Source organism: Astyanax mexicanus, chromosome 4, assembly GCF_023375975.1.
Source record: "Astyanax mexicanus isolate ESR-SI-001 chromosome 4, AstMex3_surface, whole genome shotgun sequence".
Classification (NCBI taxonomy): Eukaryota; Metazoa; Chordata; class Actinopteri; order Characiformes; family Acestrorhamphidae; genus Astyanax; species Astyanax mexicanus.
In genome coordinates, this window is record NC_064411.1 from 44507957 (window position 1) to 44522992 (window position 15036).

At 37.3% G+C, this 15036-nt stretch overlaps 1 protein-coding gene across 2 annotated transcripts in view; it reads right to left on the reverse strand.

Annotated features, from left to right (window-relative positions):
• Positions 1-8627: 8627 nt before the first annotated feature.
• rinl (Ras and Rab interactor-like) overlaps positions 8628-15036 on the reverse strand; it is a 37286-nt gene continuing 30877 nt past the window's right edge. Inside the window, exons 9-12 of one of the 2 annotated variants that reach the window (XM_049478964.1) lie at positions 13858-14469; positions 11560-11877; positions 10093-10224; positions 8628-9970 (exon numbers count right to left, since the gene is read on the reverse strand). In XM_049478964.1, coding sequence (XP_049334921.1) covers positions 9576-9970; positions 10093-10224; positions 11560-11877; positions 13858-14469 — 1457 coding nt within the window. In that variant the 3' untranslated portion in view covers positions 8628-9575. Of the gene's footprint in view, positions 9971-10092; positions 10225-11559; positions 11878-13857; positions 14473-15036 lie in introns of both variants that reach the window. The other variant, XM_022679011.2, reaches the window with a different exon arrangement.

The following is a 15036-nucleotide window of genomic DNA, read 5'->3' on the forward strand; positions in this document are numbered from 1 at the left end:
ACAAATACTTTTTTTGGTCATATTGTCCAGCCCAAGTTTTATATATATATATATACATATTTTTTCTTTTAAAATAATTCAATTTTTATATTTTAAATAATAAAAATATGTGTAAAATTGATTACAATGGGCAAAGGTTTGGACAACCTGGTAAGTCAGTACCTAATAATAAAATATAATAATAAATATATAATATATTATAATAAAAAAAACCCTAGTTTTAGGCTTTTATTTCCCTTACTGGCAAAAGATTTTTGGTTCTATGCTAATATTGGATTGTCTTGCATTTAAAGCCTATTTTCTCTTCAAATATTTTCAACCTTTAACCTTCATCTTCAATAATGTTCAGCCTTTCCAAGGATGTTCTTTGCATCCAGAATTTGATGATATATAGTGGAATTCTTCAGGAGTCAATTTCAAAGTTTCCAGTGCAACTGGACCTATGGAGTTACCCCATGCATAGAAGGTAATGTCAGATGTCAATTCAAGTAGTTTTATTTTCAATACTACATATATACAGGACATACAGAGAATTGAAATTAGAATACCCTCCTTCCCAAAGTTCAGCAAGATAAAAATATAATAAAAAAAAAAAATAGAGACACCAAATGTACAACACAACAAGGTCACAGATATAGACATCCGTGAGACAAGAGACACAAGACAATAGTGCAATAGTGATGGGGGAGAATTAAAGAGGGAATTACAGTTCCATTGTAAACAGGACCCGTATAAACAGTAGTGCAAATATAGAGGTATACAGCTTAAGGCTGGTAAAGTGAAACAAGTGACATTTAAAGTTCTTTAAATGTCACAGTTTTATGGGGAATTAAAGTGGGTATGATAGTACAAAAGTATAAGCAGTAGTGCAGGTATGGGGTCTGGCAAAAAGCTATTGTGGTTAAAAAGTTTCCAAAATGATACAGCATATACAGCATTTGGCAATGTTTGGCATACTTCAGATGATGATATTAATGAAGAGAAGTTTGCAAACTTTGCTTGTAGATCACATTTGTGCAAGAAACACTGCACAGAAGAACGGTGCACAGAGTCTAGTGTTGATTAAACTGGGCAGGTTCTTTGCTCTCTTATTATAAGCCTTTTTTAAGGTTTTGTTTTGCCTTTCTGGTCAGCTTAAAAACAAGCTGTTGTAACAGGTCTCCCAGATCTTGATAGAACCTGATCTACAGATAGAGATAACTATAGTTTTTAACACTGAGCTATGAGAGAGAATGCAGCCACCTGCAGGTTTTCGCTTTACATCTTGTCATCAAATTTCCATGTGAAAGTACTAAAAGTGAGAACATTCGTGCCCCACTGATCTCTCCCAACACACACACACACACACACACACACACACTCTCTTTCTTTCATCCCTTCATTCTTTTACTCTTGTCCATCCCCCCAAGCCAGTGTGATGGATGCAGCCTACAGCAGGGGTTAGAGTTCATATAAGGGTTAACAGGAAGTGGCCTATCTCTCTGACCCTTACAGCTGACCCTGAGTCACTATAATTCCTTTGCTTGTCCTCACAGTCATTTGCCCCTCATTTCTTACACTGTTTTTCCTTCCAAAAACAGACAGACGTTTAGCCTGAGTGAAAGTTTGAAAGTACAGCTCTGGGAAAAAATAAGCGACCACTTCAGTTTCTGAATCAGTTTCTCTGATTTTGTTATTTATAGGTGTATGTTTGAGGAAAATGAACATTGTTGTTTTATTCTATAAACTACAGACAACATTTCTCCCAAATTCCGAATAAAAATATTGTCATTTTAGAGCAGAAAATGAGAAATGGCAAAAATAACAATAAAATAACAAAAAGATGCAGAGCTTTCAGACCAAACATAATGTAAGGAAAATAAGTTCATATTTATAAAGTTTTAAGAGTTCAGAAATCAATATTTGGTGGAATAACCCTGTTTTTTTTATCACAATTAATGCACCTTGGCATGTTCTTCTCCACCAGTCTTACACACTGCTTTTGGATAACTTTATGTTACTCACTCCTGGTGCAAAAATTCAAGCAGTTTAGCTTGGTTTGATTCAGCTTGTGATCATCCATCTTCCTCTTGATTATATTCCAGAGGTTTTCCATTTGGTATGATTATAAATACATTTGTAAAGGATTCTTAAAGAGTGATTTATTTTTGTAACTCATTTAAGATCTTAATTCAAGTGTTTTATTTTTATTTTGGATTTTTCATGTGAAAAAGAAAAGACATGTTGACAAGTGTTGCTTCTCCACTCACGTATGTTGCTGACTTTGGAGGGAAAAGTTGTGTTCAGACAGCTGCTGGAAGGCTCTCAAAAAGGACAAATAGCCCCTAGCTAATTGGCGAACAAGGTAACTTTATTTCATAAGGTTAATTTAGAGTATAAGGTCTTTGAAGTATAAGTTTATTTTCTTCTTTCGTGTCTCATTTAAAATGTGTAAGGGCGAACATATCTACTGTTTATGGGTATTTGAGTGGAGCTGACTTGTATTTGGTTTCTCTTTATTGGGACTGTGAACTGTTAATTTATTTGTTCTATCCGGAAACATACTGTGTTATGTTTTGCACTGTATCTGTACTGATAGTAATTTAAACCCCTTGTTTTTGTTGTTTTGGTTTAACTAGCTCTTACGGTGAATTCTGGAGCTAAAGGCAATAAATCTCCATGAATCATCAGTTATCGAGTTTTTGACCATTATTCAGCTGGGATCGCTACAACATTACCTCAAGGTGAGGACACATAAACATGACTTTTGCTGATCTATACAACATTTGGCAATATTTGGCGTACTTCAGATAATGACATTAAAAATGAATAATCAAGAGGCCAAAGTAAAGGTTTGCAAACTTTGCATGTAGATTACATTTGTGCAGAAAACACTGCACAGAAGAATGGTGCACCAAGTCTAGTGGTCTAGTGTTGATTAAATTGTATTTGTATCTCACTACTCATTACTCATTACATGACACCTCTACCTATTTGTTGGTCTGTATATGAAGATAATAAAAATTGCCACAAGGTAAGGAAGCATAAAAATAACTCATAGGATTCAGGATCATCACAAAGTCTCTCAAGTCCCCAATGAACAGATCAACTGGATGTCCATGGTCAGTATGGGCTACTACTGCACAACAAAGCACCATTTATGGACGTAGTGTGTGCATCCTGGAGCATGTCATTTATTGCCTCTGGGGTGGGACAAAACCATGGACACACAATTTACACAAAGTCTCCTTACAAGGGCCTCAGTGTCATTTAATGTGTACAATGTGTGTGTGTGATCCGGCGTGTTTGCTTGTGGGTATGTGTGTAGCTTTGTGTGAGGGGAAGGGGGATCGGGCTGGCTGTGAGAGAACATTAATCATCCAATTACACACCTGTCAGAATATAGACAAGGGGGTGAGGAGAAAGCGAGCAGAGTGAGGGAAAGAGAAAAAAAAGAGAGAGAGTTTGTGTGTGTGTTGAAAGAGAGGGGGGTGTATGCTAAACTGCAACGGAACAGGCTTCCTCAAAGAAGAAAAAGTTCATGAATAAAAGACCAGAGACTGGAAGACGAGGGATTAAGGCTAAAAGCTAATTGTATAGATGCATGGATAAAACACACCTTGAATCAGCTATTTTACTTCTAGTACTACAGTAGTATTGTGTCCCATGATTTTTGACATGTCCCAAACAAGCCTGAATATCTGAAGCCTGAAGAACTCACTGCACTGACCTGTAATATATAGTAATGGTGGTAATGCCGTCTATGACATATTCCCGGTACACACATTACACCATGCATTGAGAAATGTTTAATGCCTACATACCTTCCACTGGAAATGGACTGGAATGTTTCATCCATCTGTCACTACTATAAGACCTCGATAATTCACATCAGTTGGAGGGAAAAACAAAGGAATTAGGAAATAGATGATGGCAAAAACATTTTACACAGTTTACACAGTGAGGAAAAAAAGCTTGATCCAGAGGTAGGCATGCACCAGCACCCAACCACCCAACCAAGTGAAGCACAGCAGAGGGCAATATAGGAAACTAGTGCAAAAGACAGGTGAAAAAGTAAAAGGGGGTATAGAAATATAAATATTCTGTTATAGAACCAGCAAAGGAAAGAGTTAGAAAGACCAGAGCAATAACAATCAAAAGCAACGATTATAATATATAAGCAGGCTCGAGCTATATTGAATAACTCTGGGACAGATTTGAGGGGCATTTTCATCTTCAACTAATGATATATTATCAGTGCCTCATCTTGCAATTAGGTCATGGCTGAATACCATCAAATCATCACAGCAATGTTACAAAATCTAGTGCCAGGCAAAGGGAATATAACCATCCTACTACTCATATTTTCACTGATTTCAAAAGAAACTCTGAAGGAAACTTTTGGACATCAGGGGAAGTTTCCCAGCATTAAAGGTGAAAAATATATATAGCCGACTTATCTTTCCATTTTTAGAATATTTCCCATGTTCATCTACAGCTAAATATTAATAAAAGTGTCTGTATAAAATCTGGTACGTCTATTTTTGTCTCAGAAGTGTATTTTTTGTATTATCTTAAGAGATGAAAAAATATTGAAATACATAGTTTATATTGTCTTTCACCTAAAAAATATCAAGATACTACTTTTGATCCATATCGCCCAGTTCTACCAAACTACCAATGCATGTTTTAAAAGTACTCTACCTCATGCTTGGTTCAACTACACATTGTAACCTGAGTGATCTTTAAATCCCTCAAAACTTACAGACTAAACCAGCTAGTAGAGAAGAAGTTTTCTGTAGTAATGATAATTTTATAGTTTGAGAAAAAGGCAAGAAAGGAAAGAAAGCGTGAAAGTGTGCAGACTGTAGATGCTGGCTGTATCTTCTGGATTAACCCAGAGAGTAATTGGTTTGAAAGTGTTGGGGAACATTTTGCCACCAGCGCTCATTTATTTATCTCCATTAACGGCAGTGCCTTCATTAGAGCTGACACTCGTTAGCGAGCTGTCAATCACAGCGTTCCCAGCAGAGGAATTCACAGTAGTTTGGCTGATCTGAGCAGGCACAGTACAGTGTGAGTAATGCAGTAAAGTCATCACTTCTCTCTTAAATATAAAGGTGATAAAAAAGGAGCAAAGTCTTAGAAGTAGAACTTTCAACTGATAGTTCATTACTGAACTTTGTAGAGTAGGCAAGAAGCCATTTAGTGGCAGCAGCAGTGGAGTGTGTAAATCGTGCAGATAGAGGTCAACAGTGATCTCAGTGATTTGAGTGTGGGGTGATTGTTGGTGTCAGAAGTGGGTCGGTTTGAGTAATTCTAGATCTGCTTATCCCAAGGGATTGTGAGAACTGTCTCTACACTACAAAAAAAAATAGATTTTAGAAAGTGAAATAGTCTAATTTCAGGGCAATGAAGCTTATTTTTTTTTAGAAAGATTTTTTGTCTGACTAAGCATTGTAAGTGTAAGGAATAATGATCTTAATCAGTCTTTAATAAGAATTCACCTTTTTAAGGAATTTGAACTTACAATAAGCTATTCTAGTTCTTTTTTGTTTTATTTTAAAGTGGCAGTCTGTATTATTTTGTTTTTAAACTGAAAGCAGAAGCATTTCGAAGAAAAGGGAGAAAATATTGTGTTTAATGGTGCCAGTGTGCTGAAACAACCATCTCTGCTAAGCCTAATATATTCATTCTAAAAACTTGGGTGTCTGGTCGCTTTTCGCATGAGTTCTTCTGGCCAGGTCATGCGTCTTTACATACTTAGGTCACACGTAACGCCTCTGAAAGAGGATCCGGCTCAGTTTTACTGAACGCGAGCGGCTGGTGGAGCAATGGAGACTTCAGAAGGGGAAACTCAGAGCTCAGTAGCTCATTCACTCATAGTAAAAACAAAGTGTGTAGTTGAAGTGAAGTTTCTGACTGAGCACGCTCTCTTTCTCTCTCTCTCCCTCTGACTGAACATAACCTGGAATCGGATTAATCTGCTCTGAAAGCAGATAACGATCACACCCATCTAGATTAAAATGATTCTTACCCATGTTTGGTGCAATTACCCATTCTCACCAGAGAGGGCCCTCAATCTCAAAACTTACAAACATCAGCTTTATAGCTAAGAAAAATTTTTGCTAACCCCTATTGGCAGATGTTTTTGCGTAATATACACATATACGTCTCAACCTACTTATATATTTTATGTAGTGTTTATATAGTTTTTGCAGTGTACAATTATTAAGAATGGTTTAATAAAGACAAACAAAAATACATTCAGGGAGTGGATGAGAAAGGTCAACAGAGAATGGCCAGACTGGTTGCAGCTACACCCATATTCCAGAAGCAGCGTTGAGTTATTAGGGCTCTGAGGTTTCTGGGATGGAGAACAAAAGGATAAGACTCCCTTATGTGGTATCCTTGGGGCCAAACTGTCTTTTTAATTGTTGTGAGAGTTACTGGCAACATTACAAAATGGTTAATGCTAAACTGTTTCAAGTTTTCACTTTTTTTTTTTGACTGACCAGACAAAACATGAAATATATTGGAACCATACTGTTTTATTTTATTTGAAGTTGTAGAAATGCTATAAAATAAAATAAAAATCTGCGTGTGAATGAATGAAGTTATACTTATATAGCGCCTTTCTAGAAAACCAAGGACGCTTTACAGTCACGTTTTTACACACAACAGTCTACACACACACACAATGATAAAAAGCAGTAGCCAATCGTGGGCAGCATACTCTTAACCGGAAACAACCCGCCACATAGAGAACTGCATCAGGCACTGGGGAGCTGACCCAGGACAGATCTGGACACACATTCACACACATACTGTACATACTTACACATGCACTTACCAGGACATTTTAGAGTATTGAATTTATCTGGGGAATGTAGACTACGTAAATATGTACTCTATCAAATATGTACACTCTTTTGCAGTATAATTATTTATCACCTCTATTTTATTCACTGTAGAAAATCTGCTTCTATGTTTGACATTGGATTTGGATTCTATCTTAAATGCCTCAGGCCCACCACAACCATCTGTGAACTCACAACTGCCATACGTGTAATTTATGGCAGTGTTGAATGCGTAATGTCGTTAAATGAAGACGTGGGATAACAGGGGATACCTCATTTTTGAACTGGCTGATCATGTGAGCTAACAGAGAGACTGTGATGTTAACCACTTCTGCAGAAAAGCTTCTGAAAGCCATTTTTATGCAGAGTTTGTGTGCTTGTGCAGCGAGGGGAGACCCAGATGTTGTATTAGCGATGCTGAGGTCATAAATAAAGGCCGAATGCCAGATGTCCCATTAGGCAAATGTGATTGGGTTTGCAATTTTTTTTGCCTTGAGATTGAGGGGGTGTTCCATATGTAGCCTGCGAACGTGGTTGTTCTGTACGCGTGTAATTATGGAGGATGGATTACTGTGCATGATCGAGCATGTAGAAGTGTGTGTTAGCATATGGGACAGACTGAGTAATCGCATGCGTGCATGTGTGTGGAACAGAACACATATGTGCTTATTTGGATTACATGTTTTACATGCTTGGAGAACAACATGGACAGAAAGAAAAGAAAAGAAAAGAAAAGAAAAGAAAAGAAAAGAGTATTAAAATTACTGGACAGTCTGATTTCTGGTAGTGATGAGTGATTATTTGAATGAAGAGGAGGAACAGCAGCTCTCATACAGCTATTTACAATAATTAATAATTTGTATTAGAGTACTAATAGTGTATTTACTCAAACAACAGTTTTATTACAGTTTTAGCAACTTTTACTTAAACTTTGCATGGAAGCTGTGCAACACTACCCCCTATTGGTTTCTTCTCTTAAGCCTCAGTTTCAGGGCAGCGCTTTTTCCAATTGGTGTGCCATGGTTTGTAGACGTGCGCCACCTTGCGGTAATGAATACAAATGGCATCGTGTAAAAAAAAAAAATCAAAAAATAAATAAAGAAAAAAAGATACAGTTTTCTTTTTACAATGCACAGAAAATAAGACTCTAATATTCTGCTATAAAATCTATTTAGCAAAAATAAAAATGTACTATTTTTTGTTTGCATTGCATTGGGAGCATGGAAGCATGGAACATATTTCATGGTAACCTTTTTATTTCATAAACCTTCCCTAAACAGTAAAAAAAAAAAGGATTAAAGAGTGTTCTTAATCACATTAAATTAGTAAAAACTTACTACTGGTACTATTGTTTCTCCAGTGCAGTGGGCAGGGCCAAGTTACTGTTTTATTGATTTATTCATAAACTTGTTCACTGTCTGGTTCATGGTCTATTCTGATGGACAACAGCTCTTAAATAGTGTTATGTCTAACCAAACTAAAGAATAAAATAAAGATGTATGCAGGGATTTGAAGGGTTAATTCAGTTTAATTTAGCCAAGACTGAGAGTAATAAATCTTGTTTTCCTGTAAAAGTGAATCTCAAGTGTTTATTATTAACATACATATTTTACAGGGTTATTTTTAAATAAACACTATTAGGATTAACACATAAGAGTGCATGGAAAGAGGTTAATAATTATTTATTCTAAACTGACTGTACACCAAATTATCCAATATTTAAAACCTCAAGGTAATTATAAAGCCTATAACTTTTAAAATTTTCATAAAAATAATGTAATATCTATCATTCACGAGCACAGCTTGTCTCATTTACATATTTTATTTGAAATGATTTACAAGTGCAACTTTTATTATTAAAACAAATGAATTCACAATAAAAATATATATATATATATCTACAATCCCTTTGATCAGCAAACGAACATGGCTGACGTGGCTGATTTCAGGCCTGCACAGAACAAGCTCTTCTGTGGTGTGAAACAACAGAGAATGTAGTAATTTATACATAGTGGATATGTTTTTTGTTAAATTATAAAACACTTTTATTACAAATTCTGTTTTCTTTTTGTCTTCATTCATACATATGTTTGTTTTGTCCATTTACAAAAATTCCAACATTTTTGTTGATCATGCAAAGCCGTCCAACCCAAGCCCCGCCTTATTTTACTTGTCCTCCAATCACTGCTCAGCTAGCCTCCCTTACATTCAGCTTTTTAGCAGTGTGGCAGCATTTCCCATGGATGACTGTTTTCATACTGTATGTACAATACTATTTTACTACTTTAATAATTGCTGAAATTTGTCTATACATGGACAAATGGACAAAATATTTCAATGTTTCTTCTGAAATCAGTGTTTTAAACATAATTTACCCAGCTTTGGGTGGAGTTCCTGTGTCTACTGTCCAGGTAAAAGGTTTTTATTAAATTTCTTTTAGAAGCATTGCTGTGAAGATTTGATGGAAGTCAGTGAAAATAATAAAATAGCTATTTTGTACTGAAAGTACTGGACGGATCTCCCACCACCATTCCAGAGATCCCAGTTTCACTGGTCCATAGCTCAGTCCTGGGGCTTTACAACAGTCTAGCCCACACTTGGCTTTTGGCATGGTGCCAATAGGTTCATTTTTATCTGCTCCAGGTAGTCCTATTTTTTTGTGATCTAGAATGACAGTAGAAAAGTGCAGAAACAGCACATCTACTGCTTCTGGTTTAAAACATTTTAAAAACTATGCTAATGTTGCTCTTCCATGAGTTGCCCCTCTCCCTCTTCTTCTTCCTCCCCAAGAATCTCCAGATCTTTACTCAGTCTGTGCTGTGCCACTGTCTCATCACAGGGCAGGGTTAATTCAATATCTGACTCATCTTCAGAGTCTTCTCTGGCTTTACCAGAACCTTCTTCTGCATCTTTAGAGGCGTCTGATGTCGAGGCTGTTTCTCCACGGGCAGTCCTTCGAAAAGTGCGGCGATTCCTGCTGCGTCGCGATTGGTTGCAGTGGAGAGTGCGCCTGCGATGCCATTGGCTGAGGGACTTGTGGGCTTCCGCGCTGAGCTGGCGCACTGCCAGACGAGGCTGGAAACTGCTGATGTAGTACAAAGCCGCGTAGAGGGACGTCAGGTAGTAGCCACCTAAGAGAAAGAAAGCGAGAGAGAACATAATGAAAACATCACAATAAATAGAAAAAAAAAAACACTGGAAGTGTTTTTCCAAAATGGAGCTATTTTAAATGTGTGTTTAATAAAACACCTACCCTCCCCCTGGAGTTGAGAAGGGTCGAGCAGCTCCATCATGTAGTCTGTGTCTAACTGCAGTGTAGCAACATCACTGCGCAGCAACACCCAGGTCAGACACGGCAGGAAATCATCAGCCCCGAAAACCACACCTGTCACAAAACAGCCCCTTCAGCTCTCACAGTAACATACAGTATGATCACATGCACAAACATATCTAATACCTTACACACACACACACACACACAGTAATGAGGACTAGAGTGTAACCCACAGACTACTCGATAAACATCTTGTACTGCTAAAAAAAATAACAAAACAAAATGGAGATAATTATTGCACACAATGAGGACAACTTGGGCACAGAATAAAATAACTATCCTCCTGGACAGGTCCTTAAATGCTATAAATCTGTAGAGTAAAGTAAGCTTTTAATGAACTTCTGAGAATAAATACAGATACTATTGATGTTACACTAACACAGGTAGTGACTGATAAACTGTATCTAAAAAAATACAGTGAATAAATAAACTTATTGTTCTGAGGTAAACCCTAAGCCAAGTTTCTTGGCTTTTAAGCCTAGTTTTAAGCCTAGCCATAGGCTATATTTTACTTTTAAAGGAAAATCACCCTTTAAAATGCTATGCAGTCCAAGACTAGGCTCAATCCCTGTCTGGGCAACTGCCCATAAGTGTTAATAGGTTAATAGTTTCACAATAAAGTAGTTAAAAGTCAATGCAAAGAGCTTCACATAATGTTCACATCAACCATCCGAATGTGAAACATTTCTGTCATCACCTGTGAAGGTATTCCTTTGGTTACCGGTCTCTTTGTTTTTTTAAGCTCAGTAACATTCCAAAAGTAGATACTTTGGCAAGCCTATGTTTTGGTTTCAGCTAAACCTTGTGTGAGTGTTTTAATTTTTTGTTTTGGGAAATTGGATTTTAACTTTTTCATAATGTTTGTATTGCAAACCATTATTATGTCACATGTTTTTAGAACATTTCTGGAACATTATTTCTCTAATGTTACAGGCTAACCTTCTTTGAACCTTTTTAAAACATTGATAAATGCTCTTATAATGTTCTCTGTAAGCTTTGATGGTACAGATTGGCACATGTGAGATACTTTAAAATAAAATCTAAATGTATATAAAAAACCCTCTTTTTAAAATGAACATATACATTCATCTAAAGCATTATAAACATCACTGTAGGCAGTTTTACACACTTCTCTATATGTATAGTCTGTAGTCAACTTGACAGCTGCTGATCACACTACTATTGTAAAAGTAGTCCTTCATCAAAATAATATCTAGTCAAAAGCAACTTCACAGCCAAAAAGTGAAAAAGAAAGAGTAAAGAAAAGTAAAGCTAAAAGTGGTCAGATATATGCAGAGCTATAGCCTCTAACTGTGCACCATCTGTACAACAGATTATTAATAGTGTATATCACCATCTATCTATACACATGTATCATTTTCTCACCAGGCTTGGCGTTGGCGCTCATGCTGTGATAGATGTTTTTGCAGACTTTCAGAAGAGTGTCCACTTTCTTGTTGGGGGAGTAAGCCTGGTGCATGGTGGACCAGCGCTGCTGGATCTTCTCCAGCATTACGGCGTCTGGCACCCCGGCCCCCGCCGTGCCCTCCAGTTCTTCCAGGCTGCGACCCGACAGTGTTTTCTGATTGGCCTCCAGGCGCTGCAGGCTGTCATCGTTCTGCCGTGATGCCTTCATACACACGTACAGACTGGAGTACACCGGCTTCAGGGCTACCTTATGCAGAGCATGCTCTAACATGACGTCTGTATAGAGATAAGATAAGATAAGATAAGAGGAATAAAGATATGCTCAGGGGTTGAGACAGGAAATGAATGCGTTTCAGACATTTATTCAGTTGTCAGATGGGTCTAGTGAACTTAATGTGGGCAAGATCAGCTGTGTATGTACAAAAAGTGCTGTAATTTCTACCTACAAAAACTACAACCCCAAGAACAGAAAAGCTTAGGACTTCCATTTCATTGCAGACAGTATGAACCAAGGTCATTATCGTTAACAAAAACAAATAAAATTAAAAATAACTGAAACTTAAAAAAGATTATGTTAACTGAAACTAATAAAAACTGTAAAGAAAAGAGGAAAAATGGTAAACTAACTGGAACTGTATTGAGTGTTTATAAAACAAACTAAAATAACTGAAATTACAGCTAGAATATGCTTGGTTTTCGTGTTTGTTAAAGAATAAAGATTCTGATTTTGATGCTGCCATCACAGAAGTGTAATAAAAAAAAAATCCAATAACATAACAGCTCCTGGCTTTTGGATTTTTTCACATTTGATCCATCTCTTCTTGATTTGTCTAACTAAAAACTAAAGCAACAGTTTCTGTCTTGTAAAGGTCCCAAATGCTACCAAGCTAAGAGAAGTCAATGCTGCTTCTGGACTATATAACTAAGCTTCTGTTTTGCACAGTAAAGTTTAATCTGTGGCATTTTTGAATGTAAGTCTGTATTGTAGTTCTTGACAAAAGTAATCCCTTACTCATTTGCTTATACTGCGCCAGCTATAAATGATTGATGAGGGTTTGGCTTAGGTTCGTAACCTTAACCTTAACATTTACAAACATTTACAAACTGAAATTGAGTCTTGGTTCCTTCCAAGGTTTCTTCCTCTTAAAGGGAGTTTTTCCTTGCCACTGTGTCACCATAAAATTGGCATCTCTGTGGTGCTGCTCATAAGAGGCGTGGACCTGTTTTTCCTGTAAAGCGGCTTTGTGACAACCTTTGTTGTAAAAAGCGCTATATAAATAAAATTGAATTGAATTGAAAATTGAATTGAAATTATTCACTTAATCACTGGATCCTTTAATAATATTTTGTGTTGTAGAGGGAGAAACATGCAAAGTCATTCCAATCTATCCTTGAGTAACATTGTAATTAAATATTTTAATAATTTTCACATGCATTTGTTGACAATCTAGAGATCCTCTGTGCATCTTTGCTCTTTCTGTAAATGCTGCTTTTGTATTAAATCATGATTACAGTGACTAGCTTTTTAAAAAAATGTGTTACAGGCCTGAAATGCAGGAATGAATGACTCCCTGTCAGTTAACCCCATAACATGCCTTGTCCTGTATACAGGCTACAGGTGTAGGTGATACAAATCCCCTTTTTTCTGTAGTTATTTACATTCTGAAGAATTGAGGGCTTTGAAACCTCCTACAGGACCTTTGTAGAAGCTGCCTGTTTTCTCTCTACTCCTCTTAATAGTTCCAGATCAGTAACAGCAATCAACATAAATCATGCTGGTTTGAAAATAAAGATGTAAAAACTAGACAAACATAATTAAACTCAAGGTTTGGAGGACCTGAACTGTTTGATTTGTATTCAGGAAAATATTGATTTTAAAATGAAGTTCAGGAAAGAGACAATTTTATGATTTTATTCATTATATTTTTACATTAGCAAAACTTTTTTATATTTTCTATTACAGTTACAATTATGCTTTTTAGTAATGTTCCTTATCAAACATGAAAGCTTTTTATGTAATGCTTGAACAGAAATCCTTAAGATTTATGGTGTGTTTAGGGGTTAAGTAGACCAGACAAAGATAAAACATCTTGTGACAACTTTTACTTTTACATTTGTCTTGACTAAGGCCAATACATTTTGGGTAAGGGAAGAAACTGTAAATGTAAACAATTTTATGCTGATATTTAATTAGTAAACCAGATTGAATGTACAGGGATTAAATTCTTTTTTTATTTTTATTAATGTTTTACTTACCCACTTCAAAATCAGGCACATCCCCCATGCAGTCTATGATGCTCTGGATGTCATGGTTGTCATACAGCATCTCCCTCAGACCTGTCAGAGTAGTGCGCACTTCCTGCAGCATCTCTGTGCTGCTCACACCATAAACTGTCCCGGTCTTCTGGTTCTGCTCTATAAACCCCCTTACGGCCTCAGCAAAAGGACCGTCTCTGCGCTGGCTCATCTCCTGCACCCGCTTGTACAGCCGCCGCTGAGGAGATACAATCCCGCCCAGTGCCAGACCCACTGCTGACAGACGGTTTTTCACCTTGTTGGCCAGGGGGAGGCGGGGGGACGGGTGTGACTGGGAGGGGCTTATGGTAGACTCAGGCTCCTCCTCCATGCTGCTGACTGAAAGAGAGTCCAGTTCCAGGCATGGAGGGTGGAGTAAGGTGGAGGGAGTTGGGGCATTTAACCAGAATGTGTCCTCCACCCAGGACACCCGGTGGGGAGACTGAGGGGGCTGGCTGCCTAAAGAGTCCGCACTCACCCTCTTCAGAGGATCAGGAGTACTGGAAGTGCTCAACCTGCGCAGAACCACACCTTCCGGAGTCACGAAAGAGGCAGGGATCCCTACAGGTGACCCTGCTGGACAGAAAAGTGCTTTGATTATTTTACATTGCCTTTCCCACAATTGATTACCCCAATAAAATGTATTTATTTTTCACAAAACAATGAATGCACCCCGGACTTCTGCAAAGCTTTTTCTTTTTGGGTAGTGTACCTCTTGGTGAGAAATTGTTAACTGCTAGACATGTCTCCACAATAAATCATTTAAGTATGTCTTTTCATGGAACAACACTGACAAAATCCCACTTTAACACAATGTAAAGTAGTCTGTGTGCAGCTTATATAACAGTGTAAATTTGTTCTTCCCTCAAAATAACTCAATATACAGCCATTAATCTCTAAACCACCGGCAACAAAAGTGAGTACACCCCATAGTAAAAGTTCCTTAGGTGTCAATAATTTGTGTGGACACCATTATTTTCCAGAACATGGCATTCCCACCACAATGCTTGACTGTAGGCATGACACACTTATCTTTGTGCTCCTCACCTGATCACCACCAAACCAAATAAAATTTAATTTGGGTCTCATCAGATTATAGGACATGGTTCCAGTAATCCATGTCCTTTGTTGACATGTCTT